Below are 21,127 nucleotides of genomic sequence, written 5' to 3' on the forward strand. Positions count from 1 at the left end.
TGTCAACTACTCAGACCTCTTGGCATCATGGTTGCCTATAAACCCACCAACACACTAAAACAGCAGCTAATGAACTTGAAAGACCCCATTCAGACAACAAGCAAAACTAATGTCATTCACAAAGTACCTTGCAAATAGCAAACACAACATTGGACAAACAGGCAGAAAACTAGCCACAAAAGATACATGAAATCAACTTCTATACTTCTATATTTTTGATTGTGAACTTAAATGGGAAAAAATCTTTTTTTAAAAAAAAATTGCTACTTTTTTGTAAGCAAGTAACATGACACTCACTGTAAGCACCATTTACATAGTTGCTGGTTTAAGCAGTTGTGAAAGATTTGCAGATGAACTAGAACCAAGAACTGCACAAATCGAGATTCAATGGCCAACAAGTAACTGACTGATAACTGTTCTGTGAACAGTGATCAATGACAAAGGTCTTCTGCCTTCCAAAGACTGTGTAATTAGTTCCCACGTAACTGAACAACTTGGGGTTGTGAATGAGGTTGGGAGAAGCCATCAAATCTCTGCAAGCTCAGGAGCGGTCTGTGTCCTACAGTTAAAACTACTAAGCCTGAATAAAACCCCAGTTTGCTTTTTGCAGCAGTTCCTGTAAGCCATGATTTTTAATTAATGAGTTAGAGACCTCTAAGTGTAAACCCATCATCCTGTGCCTCATATGAACAAGTGAAAGCATCCAGAGAAGGAAGATCGAGGTGTGTACTGATCAGTACAATAATTATCCCATCAAATTCTGTGAACTGTCTTCCCAGATTTTCCTCCATGCATAATTTGAATTCATATCTCATTTCTGGACTATCAGTCTAGTAATGTAACTGTGACATTAAGCTTCTTCTTTCCTATTGCAACCATTCTTGGTCTGCCTTCTTACTAACATTTCCAAACAGTAACAAGTCAAAATTCTCATGTGTTTCTTGAATAGATTGGGTAGTTATTTTTCAAATGATATTCTAATTAGTGTTTGAGCTCAGTAAAATTGTTAGTTTAATTTCAAAACCATTTCCAAACTGTAATTGCAAAGATTGGAGAAATGCATGCCACATACCACACATAAAAGCAACAGTTCGCAGTGTCTGCTGCATTAGGATTTGAGTAACTGGTGAGAGGTTATGGTGAGCATAATGCGACATCACAATGCCAGAAAACAGAATAGCCATGATTCCTAAAAAGAAACAAGAAAAAGTTTGACACAGGAAATTTTACTTATTTAAAAAAAGTCTAACATTTCTGTTACTTAAATCTATGAATTATTGTAACTATGAAACAAGCATCATTGATGACAATGATTTAGACACGGAACATTAGCACCTTTGTTCTGTGAAACGTGTGGAAGGCAAAAATACTCAAATTTTCACACACGGCTGCAAAAGCTCAATCCAGATTTTGCAGTCAGCGGTGAATGAATGGAACTCACTTATATGCTTACACTTTCCCACAGAACCTGTGGGTTTTCACACTACAATATGCAGTTCCCAGTCATGTCTCAACTGTTGTTACCTTCTGCAGGCGATTTCTGGCTTGCAAGAACAGGCAACCGAGAGGGTATCATAGAAACACAGAATCCCTACAGTATGGAAACCGGCTGTTCAGCATAGAATCCCACCAAGACCTACTGCCCTATCCTAATCCTGCATTCCCCAAGGCTAATCCACCTGCAAACCCCTGGACACAATGGGAAATTTAACATGGACAATCCATCTAAATAGCATATCTTTGGACCATGGGAGGAAACTGGAGCACCTAGAGGAAACCCACAAAGACAGGGAGAATGTTCAAACTCCACAATTGCCAGAGGCTATAATCGACCAAGAATATTGTGAGGCAGCAATGCTAACTGTTGAACCACTGTCCCACTTTCTCAATCAATCAAGCAAAGAATCCTTAATAAATCCTGCAGTCTAAATTGTGAGGTATAACTTTGACAGGATAATTCAGTGCAATATCATCTAAAGAAATGAAATAGAAAGGCAACAAACAGGGTGAGAGGTAAATCAGAAAAAACCTTTCAAAAATAGGCCAGACTTTCCAAGGCGTGGCAATCTCAAACAGATTGTAATTATATTCCTTCTTCTGACAAAAAAGGAGCTCTGCATTTCTAAGAGTTTTCACTGAGCTTTACTTCCATTTTGACAATTCATTTGTAATGTAGAACTGTTGGAGGAAGGCAAACCACTTTTATAGCAGGCAACTGCCATATTCAGAAATTCAAAAGGTTCTGACAGCTACTATTGCTATCACATGCTAAGGACATAAGGTTGTTGGCTATTGTTGGCTGTTAGCCTGGGAACCCTCCAACCACAAGGTATGAATTCAGATTTCTCCAGTTTCCTCATTTCCCCTCCCCCCACCTTGTCTCAGTCGGTTCCCTCAACTCAGCACCGCCCTCCTAACCTGTAATCCTCTTCCTGACCTCTCCGCCCCCACCCCACTCCGGCCTATCACCCTCACCTTGACCTCCTTCCACCTATCCCACCTCCATCGCCCCTCCTCCCTACCTTTTATCTTAGCCTGCTTGGCTCTCTCTCTCTTATTCCTGATGAAGGGCTTATGCTCGAAACGTCGAATTCTCTATTCCTGAGATGCTGCCTGGCCTGCTGTGCTTTGACCAGCAACACATTTGCAGCTGTGATCTCCAGCATCTGCAGACCTCATTTTTTACTGTTAGGAAGAGTAGGCGCCTGATGTATAGGGGACAGGAAGAGCTAGGTAAATGGGGGTAGGTTGCCAGGGTTGGATGCCAGGGTACAGTGGGAAGGGAATATGGTGCCAAGATATTAACAGTGATTTAGTGTTTGGGGGTGGTCAGCATGGTTGAGAAAAATCAGGTCTAGCAGTGGAATAAAGGAAGTGTTGCATCAGATCAGTGGGTGACACGGTGGCACAGTGGTTAGCACAGCTGCCTCACAGTGCCAGAGACGCGGGTTCAATTCCCGCCTCAGGCGACTCTGTGTAGAGTTTGCACATTCTCTCAGTGTCTGTGTGGGTTTCCTCCAGGTGCTCCGGTTTCCTCCCACAATCCAAAAATGTGCAGGTTAGGTGAATTGGCCATGCTAAATTGCCCATAGTGTTAGGTGAAGGGATAAATGTACGGGAATGGATGGGAGTGGGTTGCGCTTTGGCTGAAGGGCCTGTTTCCACATGAAGTAATCTAATCTTGTCTGGGGGAAACTTAGTTTGGTGTCTTGAGCTAAGTACGGCAGTTTGTTGAATAGCTATTCACGAGTCAGACCGTGTACTTAATTGTCTGAATGTTCCTGATTAACTGTTTGTTTATTTAATTTCATTGGAATTCTCTGAATTGTGAGATTTCAGAGAGTTCAAAACATATCAGAAATCTTCAATTTCCTGGGCGATTCCTGTGGAGTCTGCTGCAATGGGGATCCCACAGGAATACTAACTGACTGGCCATCAGAAAATCCAGGCCAAATGTTTCTTTTAAATCTACAACAACAATTAAAATGTGGAAGAATGTGACTAATATACTCTAAGGCAAACTTTTAATCTAAGATTAGTTTAGATTAGATTCCCTGCAGTGTGGAAACAGGCCCTTTCGCCCAACAAGTCCACACCGACCCTCTGAAGAGTAACCCACCCAGACCCATTTCCCTCTGACTAATGCACCTAGCACTAGGGGCAATTTAGCATGGCAAATTCACCTGGACTGTGGGAGGAAACCGGAGCACCCGGAGGAAACCCACGCAGACACGGGGAGAACGTGCAAACTCCACACAGTTGCCCGAGATGGAGAGGTGCTGTGAGGCAGCAGTGCTAACCACTGAGCCACCGTGCCGCCCTATTGTTTGAAAAAAAATGTTGTTTTCATTGAATGGGTCACACCCCAACACTACCACAACACCACACCCTTTCACGTAGTTTATCAATGAGGTATTGTAAAGAAAAGTTGCTAGAGGTTGTAGGTTTCTAGATCTTGTAGGTTTCTGTACTCACACATGCACGTGAGTGGCAGAGGCTGCTGTCCAATTAACTACTTAATAACATTAAGTGGCGACAAGCTGCCGTTAATACTATGGCAAAATCCAAGTCAAAGTCACACTGCCACCCGCCCCCCCCCACAGCATTTCATAAAACTCCAGTCATAGTGAATATTAAATCAAAATCATTCTACTAATATGGAGATCAAGTTTCACAGTCGAAAACTGCTGAGTTACTTGTCATTCCTGAAAAACTTCTAGCAGAGATGGACCTTGATTTAATTTTTTTTTTGTTTGAACTACTGGCTCTTCCAGACATGAAAACAGCAGTTTACTAATTTTAATCAAGTGTACCTTTTAATCAAATCCTTATGATTTTAACAGCAAAAACAGTACTTGCTTTATTGAAACGTTGTAATTTCTCTAATTTAGCATTTTCTCTTACTGTATATGCAAGTTTAAGCAAAGTTATACCTCAATAGTTACATTTTATTATAGAGTTTCAAACATCTTAAAATAGCCATTTCATTTTAATCATCTTGAAATAGATAGTTAAAGCCCATTATTTCATGAAAGAAAACAATATAAAAACAAACTACTTTAGGTGGCATAAAATCTACTACATTATTGACATAGTTAAAAAGATTACTGAATGAGATTTTCAATGAACAAAAAAATTACAAACCTCAAAGGCAACATTGTAAAAGTTGTGTAAGAGACTTAGTATTAAAACAAAGTTGTAATAAAACATTTTTTTTAATCCAGCTTGCAAGACTTCGTACAGTTACTGAAGATTTAAACGGGTTCTACTCCTTATAATGGTCTTCTACATTACCAGCTCTAACAGTTCGAGTGGTTAAAGTTTGTGCAGTTCAGTCAAACAGAAGAAAATAATTCAACCTGACTCCCAACTTGTGTTCTTAGTTGAGAGAATAAATGCACGTCTGAGATATATTTCCATGAGTTGGTTTGTTAGTTACCAACACAAGCAAACAATGAACAGCCTTACCTCTCCCCAAACATTTAATATCTCTAAACCAGAGATTAACACTGGTGCTGTTTGAGAAGCAAGAAAAAGGTTGGCTTTAACCTTAGAGAGATCCTTAATTGTAAGTAAATGCTCATTTATAAAAACTGGCAGAAACAAGATGAAATATTTTCTTTTTGGATGTCTGATGCAATAATATGTTTTAATGAATTTTAAAACATCACACCTACCTTTGTAAATGCATTTGAGCTTCATGGCAAATAACTTTTATTAATTTTCTTTTCATTCCTACACATTTCCCCTCTCATTTAATTAGAATGAGAAACAGACCCTTTGGTCCAACTCATCCATGCTGACGTTTCTTAAACTAAAACTAGTCCCAACTTCCTGTGTTTGGCAGATATCCCTTTAAACCTTTCCTAGTCACGTACCTGTCCAAATGTCTTGTAGATGTTGCAACTGTGCTTGCATTCCCTGACTCTTCCCTTCTATTACACCTAACGACCCTTCCTTCCAGTTACCAACCGGATTCATTCCTCACATCGAGCAATCAGATCGTACCCTCTACCTGTGTTTACCTATTACTACCTCACCATGCCGCCTCTCTCCCCACCCAAAATCTTCCCCCCACTTTTATCTGCAGCTCCCCCTATCACTACCTTCATTCCTGAAGAAGGGTTATACCAGAAATGTTGACTCCTCCACCTCCTGATGCTGTCTGGGTTGCTGTATTCTTCAGTCTCCTGGTTATCTACTTTGGATTCCAACATATGCTTTTTTAAAACCTCTATCACTTCCTCTGATAGTTTACTGCACATACAAACCATCCTGTGTGAAAAAGTTGCCCCTCGGGTCTCTTTTAAACGGGCTCCTCTCACCTTAAAAATATCCCCCTAATACTGAACTCCCACACTTTAGGGAAAAGACCTTGGCTATACAACTTATCTGTGCCCCAAATGCTTCTATAAACCTCTGAGATCACTCTTCAAACTCCTACATTCCAGAGAAAAAAAGGTCCCAGTCTATTCAGTCTCTCCCTAAAACCAGTCCCAGCAACATCCTGGTAAATCTTTCCTGAACCCTCTCCAGTTTATTAATATCTTTTCTGGAGCAGGGTATCCAGAATTGTACACAGTACTCCAAAGGTAGCTTCACCAATGTATTGTATATCCTCAATATTACGTCCCAACTACTGTACTCAATGGTCTGAGCAATGAAGGCAAATGTGCTAAACACCTTAACTACCCTGTTTATCTGTGATGCAATTTTCAAAGAACTATGCACCTGAACTCTGAGGTCTATTTGACAACACTACCCAGGAGACTACCATTAACTCTAAGTCCTGCCCTTGTTCACTTCACCAAAATGCTATGCCCCACATTTATCCAAATTAAACTCCATCTGCCACTCCTCAGTTGACTGACCTAATTGATAGAGATCGCTTTGTAATCTGAGATAACCTTCTTCACTGTCTACTATGCCACCAATTTTGGTGTCATCTGCAAACTTAGTAGCCATGCCTTCTATACTCTCATTCAAATCACAGGCCTCTAGTACTGAACACAACCCTTTGTCTTTTTTTGTCAAGCCAATTTTGTATCCAATTGACAATCTCGCCCCTGAATCCCATGTGAACTGATTTTACTAATCGGTATTGCAAAAATACCATCCCGTATTCCGAATTCCTCCGCCGTATCTGCTCCCAGGAGGACCAGTTCCACCATAGAACACACCAGATGGCCTCCTTCTTTAGAGACCGCAATTTCCCTTCCCATGTGGTTAAAGATGCCCTCCAACACATCTCGTCCACATCCCGCACCTCCGCCCTTAAATCCCACCCCTCCAACCGTAACAAGGACAGAACGCCCCTGGTGCTCACCTTCCACCCTACAAACCTTTGCATAAACCAAATCATTCACAGACATTTCCACTACCTCCAAAAAGACTCCACCACCAGGGATATATTTCCCTCTACACCCCTTTCCGCCTTCCGCAAAGACCGTTCCCTCTGAGACTACCTGGTCAGATCCACGCCCTCCTACAACCCACCCTCCCATCCTGGCACCTTCCCCTGCCACCGCAGGAACTGTAAAACCTGTGCCCATACCTCCTCCCTCACCTCCATCCAAGGCCCTAAAGGAGCCTTCCACATCCATCAAAGTTTTACCTGTATGTCCACTAATATCATTTATTATATCCATTGCGCCCGATGCGGTCTCCTCTAGCGCTTTAGAAAACATCTCCGGGACACCCGAACCAATCAACCACACCGCCCCATGGCCCAACATTTCAACTCCCCCTCCCACTCTGCCGAGGACATGGAGGTCCTGGGCCTCTTTCACTGCCGCTCCCTCACTGCCAGACACCTGGAGGAAGAATGCCTCATCTTCCGCCTCGGAACACTTCAACCCCAGGGCATCAAAGTTTCCTCATTTCCCCTTCCCCCACCTCACCCTAGTTCCAAACTTCCAGCTCAGCACTGTCCCATGACTTTTCTGGACTTGTCCTACCTGCCATCTCCTTTTCCACCTATCCACTCCACCCTCTCCTCCCTGACCTATCACCTTCATCCCCTCCCCCAGTCACCCATTGTACTCTATGCTACTTTCTCCCCACCCCTCACCCTCCTCTAGCTTATCTCTCCACGCTTCAGGCACACTGCCTGTATTCCTGATGAAGGGCTTTTGCCCGAAACTTCGATTCGCTGCACTTTGGATGCAGCCTGAACAGCTGTGCTCTTCCAGCACCACTAATCCAGAATCTGGTTTCCAGCATCTGCAGTCATTGTTTTTAACCTCGATTTTACTAATCAGTCTACCATGTGTAACCTTGTCAAAGGCTTTATAAAAGTTCATGTAGAAAACATCTATAACTCTGCCTTCAATCTTTTAGGTGACATCCTCAAAAAATTCAATCAAGTTTGTGAGATATGATTTCGCACAAACAATGCCATGCTGACTTTCCTTAATCTGTCCTTGCCTCTCCAAATGCAGTCAAATTCTCTCTCTCAGAATCCCCTCCAATAACATACCCATCATTGATGTCAGACTCAAGTCAACAAATCCCAGCCTTTCTTCAATAGAGGTACCAACAGTAGCCAACCTCTAGTCTTCTGGCAATTCACTCATAGCTATAGATTATACATAGATGTCTGCTAGGAGTTCCATAATTTCTTCCCCTAATTTCCCACAAGGTCCAGGAATACACTTGATCAGGTCCCGGAGATTTATCCACCTTTATGTTTTTTTTAAGATCGCCAGCATCTCCTGTACTGTAATGTGGATTGTTTTCAAGACATTTTATTTGCAAGTTCTCTAACCTCCATGTCTTTCTCTACAATATAAGTTGACATGATATATTAGTTTATCTCCCATCTCCTGTGGTTCCACTCACAGATGATCTCATTGATCTCTAAGGAGCTGCATTCTCTCCCTAGTTGCTCTTAAATGTACTTGTACAATCTCTTTGGATTGTCCTTAACCTTATCTGCCAAGGTTATCTCATATCCCATTTTTTCCCCCTCCTGATTTCCCTCTTGAGAATGCCCTTATATTCTTCAAGGGATTTACTTGATCTCAGTTGTCTCTACCTGAAATGTGTTGTCTTCTTATTCTTGACCGAAACCTCAATATCTTTATTCATTCATTGTTCCCTATTCTTACCAGCCTTACCCTTCACCCTAACAGGAACATTATGTCTCTGAACTCTTGTTATCTCATTTTTGGAAGTCTCCCATTGCCAGTCATCCCTTTACCTGCAAACAGACTACCCCAATCAACTTTTGAAAGTTCCTGTCTCATACTTTCAAAATTTGCCTTACTCCAATTAAGAATTCAATTTATATACAAGGTCTTACCTTTTCCATAACTATTTTAAACTAACAGAATTATGATCACTGGTCCCAAAGTGCTCCCTCACTAACACTTCAGTCACTTGCCTTGTCTTATTTCCAAAGAGGTCAAGTTTTGCTTCTTCTCTATTAAGACATCTACACATATAAAAAAAATTATTGAACACAAATTCCTCACCATCCAAGCCCTTAACACCATGGCAGTCCCAGTCTAGGTTTGGAAAGATAACATCTCCTACTATTAGAACCCTATCCTTCTTGTATTTATCTAAGATATCTCTACATACTTGCTCCTCAAGGTGATCATCTTTTTATTTCCGAGTTCTAACCAGACACCTTCACTGAATGATCCCTCAAAAATATCCTTGAAGTACAGCAGTAATGTTTTCCCTCATTAAAAACACTACTTCTCCTCCTCTCAAGTTCCTTTCTATTGCGTCTAAACTCAGAACATCAAGCTGCCAGTCCTGTCCCTCCCTCAGCCATGTTTCTGTAATAGCTATAATGTCCCAGTCCCATGTTTCAAAACATACCAAGCTGATCTGCCCTACCTGCAAGACCCCTTTCATTCAAATAAATAGTTTAACTGTTCAGTTACCTCATTCTCTGACTTGTTCTTGCTTGCTTTTTCTAATTAACTTGTTCTCTTTAGCTTCAGGACCATCTTCATACATCTTTATTCTCATTAGTACTTAGGATCACCCTAATCCCCCTCCTTATTAGTCTAAAGGCTCCTAAACAGACCCAGCAAATCTCCCTGTCAGGATATTACACCCCCTCCAGTTCAGGTGAAACCCACCCCTTTTGAACAGGCCTCCTCTGCCCCAGAACAGATTCCAATGATTTAAAAAAAATGAATCCCTACCCTCTGCACCAATTTTTTTAGCCACTGATTTATTGGCCCTATCTTCCTATTCCTACTCACACTAGCATGTGGCACTGTGAGTAATCCAGAGATTACTACCTTTGGTCATGCTTCTTCCACTAGGTTACTAATTTGCTTTTAGTTTTTTGTTTTTTCTTTTGCTATGTTGCTCCTCCTGGTTTCAAATTTTATTGCCATTCATGTTTCATTTTCAATTAGTTTTATTTAATGTACAATATTCTTTTCAATACTAAAATGGATAAAGTAACATTATGCAGCCTTTACATGGCCTATTTCTAACTCTTACCGTCTTCAACTTCTGTCCCCATTTCTGCAGAGACTGTCAACCAATATTTAAGGCCCAAAGATTCCTGCAGCAGCTACCTTGATTCTACTTCCTCCCATCTTGCATCTTGTATCTTGTAATTTTATTCTTGTGCTAATGAATTCTTCTTCCGTCAATCAAGTGTTGCTCTCCATTATGGTTGGCAAGGCCAATCATACTGGTCCCAGTTTCTAATCTCTGCTTTCAGCCCATCACCTCTCTCCTAGAGTCAGGAGAGGGTTTACCATGTATCACACCAGTCTTCTCACTCATCAGATCATCTCCTACCATTTATGCCAGATATGTCTCACTGCTCCCAGCGTTCTAAAGGGTTAGCTCGCTCTGGAACAATTTGGTCCACTTTTCCATCACACTCAACATCCGATCCCTCTTTGTAGAGCATTCTCCTCATGCAAGCAAAGGAGGTGCAACACCTATCATTTCAAATACTCCTACTCACCCCAAACACAAGGTCAAACAAAAATGGCTTCGCAGTTGAGGAATGGTACTATTGAGCTGAATTCCAAGGCCTCAGCTCTTCGTCACAAAACCACTTCTGTGAACAAACTCTAAACCAATGCAAATATTGGACAGCCACCCTGGAATACTTGAAAAATGCTTGCATGCAATCGGAATTATACCCAAGCCTGAAAAGATTGATAATTATTTCCAGAACTTGGTGATTCTACTCCCCCTTTACCAGCCTTTTAAAATATTGTGCCCACCAGAGCAAGCCAGATAAAGGGAATTCTGTGGCAAGTAAATCACTTCCTAACTTTCAACTCATCATCTATAAGGATGGGGTCATGTGCATGATGGAATACTGTCCACTCGTCAGAAAGTGTGGCTAAGAGTGGAGCTAAACAATCCACAAGACATGCAACACTAGTAATGCATTTACCACTTGCCATTTGATTGACACCCCCATCAACCATCAATGCACAGCTGCAGATCTATGTACCATATTCAAGATGCACTGCAAAAAATTGCTAAAGTACCATACCCATAACTACCATCATTTAAAAAAAAATGAAGTGAGGCAGCGGATGATATAGAACACTGGGAGGTGCAGATTAACAACCAGGTTCGAAAACGTCCCAACAAAGTTACACTGGTGCTCCTTCATCACAGATAGATCAAAATCCTGGAATTCCTTGCGTGGAAGGACTGTGAGATTACTTATACACACACACACACACACACAAACAGTGTGGCTCAAGAAGATTACTAATCACTCAGAATTTGCAAGTGCAAGATAAAACTAACAATTTCGGCTACATGAATAGTCCATCATAGATTGACGGTCAAAATGCATACATTTAGGCATGTGCATGTTCATTATGCCAGTACAAAGTAAATATCTACTCAGTTGGTGGTAGAGAGAACATTACAGTGGCACAAGACTTCTAAATTTCAATTTTATTTCTAGATAGAACTAGAAACAGAATTTCTGTGCTCTAACAATCGTATTGCTAGAATGGTATTGTACTGACAGCAGCAGCTCAATGGCCCATATGAAAGAAAAAAAACCTTTTCTCTCATCTAAAGAAAATGAATAACTATTTCAACTGTCAGTGATTCTAGTGTCCAATTCTTCGGCTAAAAAATTCTTGGAGGAAAAGTACCTTATTTCAGTGTTAACCTTTCACTTTTCTTTGCCGTTGACTCTCACTGAGACATTATTTTGCAAGGGCCAATTATTCTCTAGCATGTCACACAAATGGCCATAGTTCATACATAAACATCTGTAGAGTCGGCAGGCTTTTTCATTGCTGGGAATGTTCTAATCCAGTCTCACCCAATCTCCCTGTAGTCTTTATATGTGGTCCTCCAACAGAGGATAAAGGATAGTAATTTACAATAAGTATCCTGGGCAATTTTGTTACCCCAGTGAAAGTTGTCATCATCGGCTGACCCCGAAATCAAGGTGATGTTGACTCAGGGTCACAAGGTTTTGCGATGGGTCTTCACATCACTGAACAGCTTGATGCTCAATCCGCATATCTTTGGGCACTTTAGCCAGGATGTTGAATGTGGCAGTGCAGTCTGGAACGCAGGATTTACTCCTTTTCTTCTTTGCTACATTATTAAGGCATTTGATTACAAGCATGAAGGAGCTTGAGAACTCAGGGTTTTTGTGGTGTGGCATTGTCTCTACCTCTGAGCTTGAGTCTCCCCTGCTTCATGTGTAATAATATCTCGGAACAGGGAGAGTAAAAACAAAAGCAGACCCAGCATATAGGGTTCTTATGGTGCAGTAGCAATGCTCCTACTTCTGAGCCAGATGGCCCAGGTTCAAGTCCCAGCTTGCTCTAGGGGAGTATGATAGCATCTGTCAACAGGGTGATGGGAAAATAAGAAAGCACACTGAATCCCGACTCCAACTTTTGTTTTGCCCTTTCTGCTTTCCCTACCCTTCCCTCCCCATTTTGATGGTTTGCTTTGCCAATAATTGGCTATGCATATAAACTTCTAATTGACTGCAGATGGTGGTCAATAGCCAAAAACAAGAACAAAAGTCAAAAACAAAAAGAAAATAACAATCATTTTGTGGTGGGAAAGTCATTTGGCTGTATAACACTCCTTGATATAAAGAAAAATAAATAAGCAGGCCCAATTCCTCCTCCAACTCCATTTTGATTTTTTCTCTGCTGCTTTCTCTAGCCCTCCCTCATGTCTGATGGCTTGCTTGCATTTGCATGTAAATTCCTAATTGGCTACATAGGTGATTTACTGGTGGCAGTTAACGGTTAAAAAAAAGTCATGGCGATTTGAAAACCAGTAAGAGTACTTTCGGATACATTAAAAATACAGTATTAAAAAACTAAAGTTGACCCAGCTGTGATTTGGGGGTGGGAAAACCATTTGGTTGTATGTAGGTGCACTTCCAAATATTAAAAAAAAGCAGGCCCCGTACCCATAAAGGGTTTTGCATGTAAGTAGGCAAATAACCACATCAGTGTTTTCCTGATGACAGTGAAGATAGAAACAAGAAAGAGAATCACATTGATTTGGTGGTGGGGAAAAAAAAAGTTCAGTTGTTGGTGATCGCACTTCGAGACAGTTTAAAACAAAGCATATCAAGGAAGGGCTCTTGTGGTACTATTGTAGTGTCCCTAGCTCTGAATCAGGAGGCATGGGTTCAAATCCCACCTGCTCCAGAGGTATTTAACAACATCTCCGAATAGCTTGATTCAGAAGTATCAATAAACCACAAAGTAAATTCAGGAGGGTTATGGTGCCATTGTGGAGGGGTGGCTGGGACTAGCCTATGTATGTCACAAGTAGTAGCTTTGTTGTGGTGTTCAACAATTAACATGTTCCTTTCTAGTCAGCCATCTAATGTCCATTTTTCCATCCCCACTTGCCTGCACATTTTGATTGTCATTCTAGATGTAAAGCTATCACACCTGATGATGTTACTTAGCACGGTGACGAAATATCTGAGAACAAATCTACCAGTTCAGTGAGCAAACATACAACCTATCACACCTTGATTTCTTTTTTATTCCCCCAACCCAGTTATGACAGTTTTGCACTTTAGCCCTCAGATAAAGTGGATTCCTTTCAATTCTCCCCTCTCAGCTACTCTGTCCAATTAAAATCCATTCCCCAATCCTTCAGTACTTTTTGACCTTCATATTTTCCTGATACTATCCCAGGCTCAACTTCCTCTTGGATAATCACAGGCATCCTTTGTTTGTCACCTTAAAAAAACCACCCAATAGCTGTATTTTACACACACATTGACCTTCCTGACAAGTGGCCAGGCTGGGACATAATCTTTAAATACTTGCTGTTGAACTCAACCCTCCTACAGTTGATCCTGTTGACTCTGAGCTGATCTCCTATCAGCACCACTGTTCACATCTCCTGACAAAATATCTGCTCATTTGTTAATCAGGTCCTCCCCAATTTATTCAGGAGCTTATTGTGTAACACTGCATTAACATCATGACATTGATAGGAACCTGGCTTGCACTTCCCATCTCTAAATATGGCTACTGCACCAGTTGCCTCATCCAGACTGTTGCAGTTTGACTCGCATCACTAAATCATGAATTATAGAGATGTACAGCATGAAAACAGACCCTTCGGTCCAACCCAGCCTTGCCAATTAGATATCCCAAAACAATCTAGTCCCACCTGCCAGCACCTGGCCCATATCCCTCCAAACCCTTCCCATTCATATACCTATTCAGATGCCTTTAAATGTTGCAATTGTACCAGCCTCCACCACTTCCTCTGGCAGCTCATTCCATATATGTACTACCCTCAGTATGAAAAGGTTGCCCCTTTCATCTCCTTTTATAGCTTTCCCCTCCCACCCTAAACCTATGCCCTCTAGTTCTGGACTCACCACCTCAGGGAAAAGACTTTGTCTATTTATCCTATCCATGTCCCTCATAATTTTGTAAACCTCTATAAGGTCACCCCTCAGTCTTTAACACTCCAGGGAAAACAGCCCCAGCCTGTTCAGCCTCTCCCTGTAGCTCAAATCCTCCAGCCATTGCAACATCCTTCTAAATCTTTTCTGAACCCTTTCAAGTTTCACAACATCTTTCCAATAGGAAGGAGACCAGAATTGCATGCTATATTCCAACAGGGGCCTAACCGATGTCCTATTCAGCCACAACATAATCTCCCAACTCCTATACTCAATACTCAGACCAATAAAAGAAAACATACCAAACGCCTTCTTCACTATCCTATCTAACTGCGACTCCACTTTCAAGGAGCTATGAACGTGCACTCCAAGATCTTTTTGTTCAGAAACACTCCATAGGACCTTACCATTAAGTGTATAAGTCCTGCTAAGATTTGCTTTCCCAAAATGCAGCACCTCGCATTTATCCGAATTAAACTCCATCTGCCACTTCTCAGCCCATTGGCCCATCTGGTCCAGATCCTGTTATAATCTGAGGTAATCCTCTTCGCTGTCCACTACACCTCCAATTTTGGTGTCATGTGCAAAATTACTAACGGTACCACTTGTGCTCACAGCCAAATCATTTATGTATGTGACAAAAAGTAGAGGACCCAGTGCCAATCCTTGTGGCACTCCACTGGTCACAGGCCTCCAGTCTGAGAAACAACCCTCCACCACCACCCTCTGTCTTCTACCCTTTAGCCAGTTCTGTATCCAAATGGCTAGTTCTCTCTGTATTTCAATCAGTCTCCCATGGGGAACCTTGTTGAACGCCTTACTGAAGTTCATATAGATCACATCTACTGCTCTGTCCTCATCAATCTTCTTTGTTACTTCTTCAAAAAACTCAATCAAGTTTGTGAGGCATGATTTCCCACGCACAAAGCCACGTTGACTATCCCGAATCAGTCCTTGCCTTTCCAAATACATGTACAACCTGTCCCTCAGGATTATCTCCAACAACTTGCCCACCACCGATGTTAGGCTCACTGGTCTATAGTTCCCTGGTTTGTCTTTACGACCCTTCTTAAACAGTGGCACTACGTTAGCCAACCTCCAGTCTTCCAGCATCTCACCTGTGACTATCGGTGATACAAATATCTCAGCAAGAGGCTCAGCAATCACTTCTCTAGCTTCCCACAGAGTTCTCAGGTACACCTGATCAAGTCCTGGGATTTATCCACCTTTATGCGTTTCAAGACATCCAGTACTTCCTCCTCTGTAATATGGACATTTTGCAAGGTGTCACCATCTATTTCTGGCCTGTAAGTTTCTGATTTCCCTTTATAACCTCTCTGAAGGAGCTGCATAGAATTTGCAATGTTCTGCTCCAAAGGAAGATTTTCTGACTTGCAAGAAATTTAGAGAATTATAGTTAGGGTAATACCAAAGATTTTTTTTTCTCTCAATGTATTGAGATGCATACTGTATTTTGAGGATTTGTCAGTTTTTACCATCATATTTTCTCCAGTCCTATTATTTTGCTCACGTGAATTATGGTGAGTCCTTGTTCCTGATACAAGATTAGTTTTATTGAGTGAAATGGCACATCCTTATCATCTACCAAAAATACTGACTGCCATTAATTCACCAACATGCCAACCATTCCTTACTTTAATTAGGAACATTATCATTGTTAGCTTCAATAATCCTCTTGATGCTTCCCCAAATAGAACTTTAAAACAATTGTATTGAATTTGATGTCCCATATTCAAGCTTTTTTTTTTAAAGCACATACTGTCTGTTTTGTTGTTCTTTATGCACTTCTTTTCACCAGGGTTTACACATTTTCATCTTTTCTTGAAATTTCTGTACTCCTTTCTTCATTAGTCATCTGTTTTTTCTTTGCCAGGTAAAGTTCTTATCCAGTTTGGGTATAAACTGTTTCTGTATCATATTGGTCCGTCCTATTTCTTATCTGACACTTTTGCATCCTTTAAGCATCTGACCTTGTTCCACCCCTTTTCACCTCTTATTTCAAATTCTTATTCTCGACCACTCACCAACTGGCATAAAAGGTTTCTGCGATATCTTTATTACTTTCTTACCTCACTTTCCACAATAGAATTTCTCAACCCTAGTGATTTCAAACTTCATCTCAATTATTTTCCTCAAGTTCACTGTCCTTTTTATCTTCCATAATCTCATTTTCCATTTGAATTTCTGAATCCACTTTCATAGATATTTAGAGTTTCACCTGATGTTAACTAACCTACAGTGCATCAACCACACAGAAGGCCGTCTAGGAACTCTTCCTGGTATCACCCTCCTTCTCACCTCTTTGCTCCACACAATCCTATTAGTTTTTATGCCATTTCTGGAAAACACATTCTAAATACATTTTCAAACTTTGTAGCTCAGGTTGAGGTATTGGATGTAAGTTTGCTCGCTGACTTGGAAGGTTCATTTTCAGATATTTCATCACCATACTCTATCAACATCAGTGGTGCTTCATCCAAGGCTCACTGATAGTACCTAGTATGGTGACGAAATGTCTGAAAATGAACCTTCCAGTTCAGCGAGCAAACTTACATCCACGTTTTCAAACTCAACTATCCAGCCTTTGGGTCTTGCTCTCATCTGCCAAAACTACATAATATTCCAGTAATATTTCCTTTTGCAATCGCAAATTTGACCCTATCTAAATGTCTATTCTTCATGTTCTAAATCACACCAAGTTCCATTCATTCATCTTGCTTGTTCTCGCTGATCTAACTAAAACTTTGTTAATTTTCTAATTCTAAAAGTTCCACTTTGCTTTACATTAGTATTTTAGGATTTTACCATCGCCAGTTCTTTTTTAAAAACACATTCAGATTAAATTTCTGCCTGCTGAGGGAGATCATTAAACAGCAGGTTTCAAAAACAACACAAATTACTAGCCCTGTGAGGAGAATGTACTGATTAAGGCTTATGTCAGTTCTAAAGGAATAAGCAAACAATTTGAACTCAACAGGACTTCAGTATTGTGACAATTGGTAAACAAGAACTTTTCTTTTGCATCAGACTTAATCTTGCTAACACATTGATCTATCAACCATATCTTTGGTATAAGGACACAAATATTTCATGAAAGCATCATATCTTGTCCTCAATCTGCATGAATGGTTTGGGCTGTTTTTATAAATCAGTAGGATGTTGCATTTCAATCTGCATCTCCGAGGCCTTAATGAACAGAGATGCACTTGTCTCTAGTTCACGAGATGAGTTGACACCAGATAAGCCCAACCTAAGACAATGAGGAGTTAAATCAGACTATTCTCTGATAAGGAATCAGAGACAGAGACAGTCAGAATTAATGATAAAAGTTCAGGGCTTCTTTGACAGTTCTAGCTTAAGTCTGCTCAGAGATAGAAGATGACATACTTCACATGTACCATTTGCACACAAGGAAACCTAGGCCTGTGGAGAATAAGAAACTTCCATGATGTTTTCATTACTAATTGTTAAATCTATCTAAAATCTTACTTAAGAAACCTTTGCTTCGTTCACAAATACTGGCTGCTCATTCCTCGTCAGGTCAGGCACAACTGGGATCGCATTAAGAGTTTGGGGCTTTAAGATTGTAAATAAGTGTTTTATGTCTTAAAATCCCTCAAATTCTAACAACACATTGAGTGTCAATTAAACAATGCCTCAATTATTAATATTTTCATCTCCAGTTTTAAAATGTGTGTACACCCATCCTATTATTGTATTCTCAGAGTCATACAGCACAGAAACAGACCCTTCAGTCCAACTAATCCATGCCAAACATAATCCCAAACTAAACAAGTCCCACCTGCCAGTTCCTGGCCGATATCCCTCCCTCCAAACCTTTCCTGTTCAGGTACTTATCCACATGTCTTTTAAACGTTGTAATTGTACCCACATCCACAACTTCCTCAGGAAGTTCATTCCACATGCGAACAACCCTCTGTGTAAAATGTTTGCCCCATGTCCTTTCTTTAAACCTCTCCTCTCTCACCTTAAAAATATCGCTCGTCTTGAAATTCCCCCATCCTAGGGGGAAGACAAGTACCATTAACCTTTTTTATTTATTTTTTATATATACACACACACACACACACACACTTTTTGTATCTACTTCAATAGAGACACCTCTCAATCTAAGCTCCAGTGAAAAAAGCGGCAGCCTATCCAGCCTCTCTTGATAATTCAAAACTTCCACCCCTAGCATCACCGGGCAAATCTCTTCTGAACCCTCACCAATATAATAATATCCAGCCCATAACTGGGTGACCCTAAGTGGACACATTTACCCAAAGGACACAGGCAGGGAGTATTTCGTTTGGTTAATCGAATGCCATATAACATAGTTTAGCCAAACATCAGGACCTTGGGTGATCTTGCCGGATAATCAAGGTTCCTCTGTATTCCAGAAAAGGCCTACCCACACTCCTGTGTAACCGCAACGTGACTTCTCAGCAGTAATACTTCAAGGAACTGAGCATTGAAGACAAGCATGCCAAATGACGTTTTAACCACCCCTTCTGTATGTGACGCAAACTGCAAAGAATTATGTACCTCAACCCCTCGGTCCCTCTGTTCTACAACACTACCCAAGGCCCTACCAATAAGTGTATAAGCCCTACCCTTGTTTGCTGTACAAAAATGCAATAACTCGCACTTACCCAGATTGAACTCCATCCGCCATTTTTCAGCCCACTGACCCATTTGATCAAGACCCCTTTGTAATCTTAGAAAACATTCTTCACTGTCTCCTATGCCACCAATTTTGGTTTCATCAGCAATCTTACTAACTATACCTTCTATATTCTCATCCAAATCGTTTATATAAATGACAAAAGAGGACTAGAACTGATCCCTGTGGAACACCGCTGGTGAAGACCCACAGTGTGAATTGCACCCTCCTACCACCTCTCTTTGTCTCCTATCATTGAGCCAATTATGTACCCAATTCAGCCTGAATGCCATGTGACCTAACTTTACTAATTAATGTACCATGCGGAACCTTCTCTAAGGCTTTACTAAAATCCAAGTAAACAACGTCTACTGTCTGCCTCAATCTTTTTGGTAACTTCGACAAAAACTCAAAGTTTGAGAGATATGGTTTTCCTCGTACAAAAGCCATGCAAACCATCCCTAATCAATTTTTTTACCTCTCTAAACAGCCATAAACTCTATATTTTAAAATCACTTCCAACAATTTACCCACAGCCAAAGTCTCTCAGTCTGCAGTTCTCTGGTTTCTCCTTACAACCTTTCTTAAACAAAGGTACAACATTAGCTACTCTCTAGTCATCAGGCACCTCACCCATAGTTGTAGATCATGCAAGAGCTCTCACAATTGCCTCCGTTACTTCCTACAACGTTCTGGGAACTTGTTCAATTTTAACTGCTTTATTACTGCTGGCTATATTTCAACAGCCAAGGCTTTGAAGTGCTGGAATTTCTTCCATAAATTTCTCCCACCCTCCCTCTCTCTCTCTCTTTCTCTTGCTCTTCTCTTGAAGACACTCCTTAAACCTTTCCCCAGTGGAATACATTTTTGGCTATCTGCCCTACGAGCACATGTGATTTGTTGTCAAAGTTTGCTTAAAATACTCCTATGAAGTTCCTTGGGATGTTTTATTACATTAAAGGCACAGTATAAATACAAGTTATAACAGGTTTTTCTTGATGTTTTCTCATACACAAGAAACAAAGTGTACCTTTAAACTTTAACCAATGTTTTAAATGGCATCACAAAGCAATGAACTTTTTAGAACATGACAGATTTGACTAACATATTTACCCCAGCGTATTTGCATTTTAGTTTATCACAGTACTGGTTAAGATAATGTACAGAAGGTGGCCATCATAAATTTTGTGTCGTGGCAACAACTCTGGTTTTAAGTTACCAAAAACAAGTCACTTTTAAAAGGAAAGCATAATAATAACAGAAAGGAGTCACAGCATTGCAATAGTAAGAGCTATAAAAGGAGGTTGCATATAAAGCAGACTACAGATTTAATCTGTATGTTGAACAGGGAAATTGACGTACTGAACAGGAAACAGAAGCGGTGAATGTTTACCAAAACCTAGGTCTTCATAGATCACTAAAAATATTTTAGCCTCTCAAAATTCAGTTAAGCTTAACTTTACTTAATACAAAATGATATATCACTTTGAAATTGCGATAATGTACATAACTATAGATATGATCAAAGTGTTATTCATGAAATATGGGTTATAAAGTGAAATGCTATTAAGAAGAAAATTTAATCTTGCTTGGTAGTTTTCTCCTCAAAAAAACCTTCTATGATCCCATAATCAAGCAAAGATCAAGGAATCAGTCTCCATACAAATTTAATAAAATAGGCACTTACCAGACAACTTTATACCTTCTGCAAGCCCATAAGGAAGATAGGCAAAGATTATCATCATTCCAAACTCAAGTGACGGTGTCTTTCTGAGGTCTATGTGCTTTAATAGGTGAATACTTAAATATTAAGGAAAAACAAATACTCATTTATTCAAGCACACGGGTATAAGCAAAATTTCACACTGAAAATGTTTACTTTCACATTTTGCTATGTGGAATCCAAACGGTCTATGATATTTTTTTACAAACAAAATTGTGCTCAAATCTATTACTTTTTTTTAAAACATCTTATTCTGAAGCTATATTGTATATAGACAGCCTAAGTATGCAACATTCACATGAACATAACTATCATAGATATTATACAGATAATAAAACCCTGA

General features: G+C 40.4%; 1 protein-coding gene across 1 annotated transcript in view; it reads right to left on the reverse strand.

Moving 5' to 3' along the window:
* The window catches only part of slc9a8 (solute carrier family 9 member 8), a 73,640-nt gene that overhangs the window by 24,211 nt on the left and 28,302 nt on the right, over nt 1-21,127 (reverse strand). The window contains exons 10-11 of the mRNA XM_060836324.1: nt 20,749-20,854; nt 1,073-1,189 (exon numbers count right to left, since the gene is read on the reverse strand). Of these exons, the coding sequence (XP_060692307.1) occupies nt 1,073-1,189; nt 20,749-20,854 (223 nt within the window). The remainder of the gene's footprint in view (nt 1-1,072; nt 1,190-20,748; nt 20,855-21,127) is intronic.

Source organism: Hemiscyllium ocellatum, chromosome 15 (genome assembly GCF_020745735.1).
Source record: "Hemiscyllium ocellatum isolate sHemOce1 chromosome 15, sHemOce1.pat.X.cur, whole genome shotgun sequence".
Lineage (NCBI taxonomy): Eukaryota > Metazoa > Chordata > Chondrichthyes > Orectolobiformes > Hemiscylliidae > Hemiscyllium > Hemiscyllium ocellatum.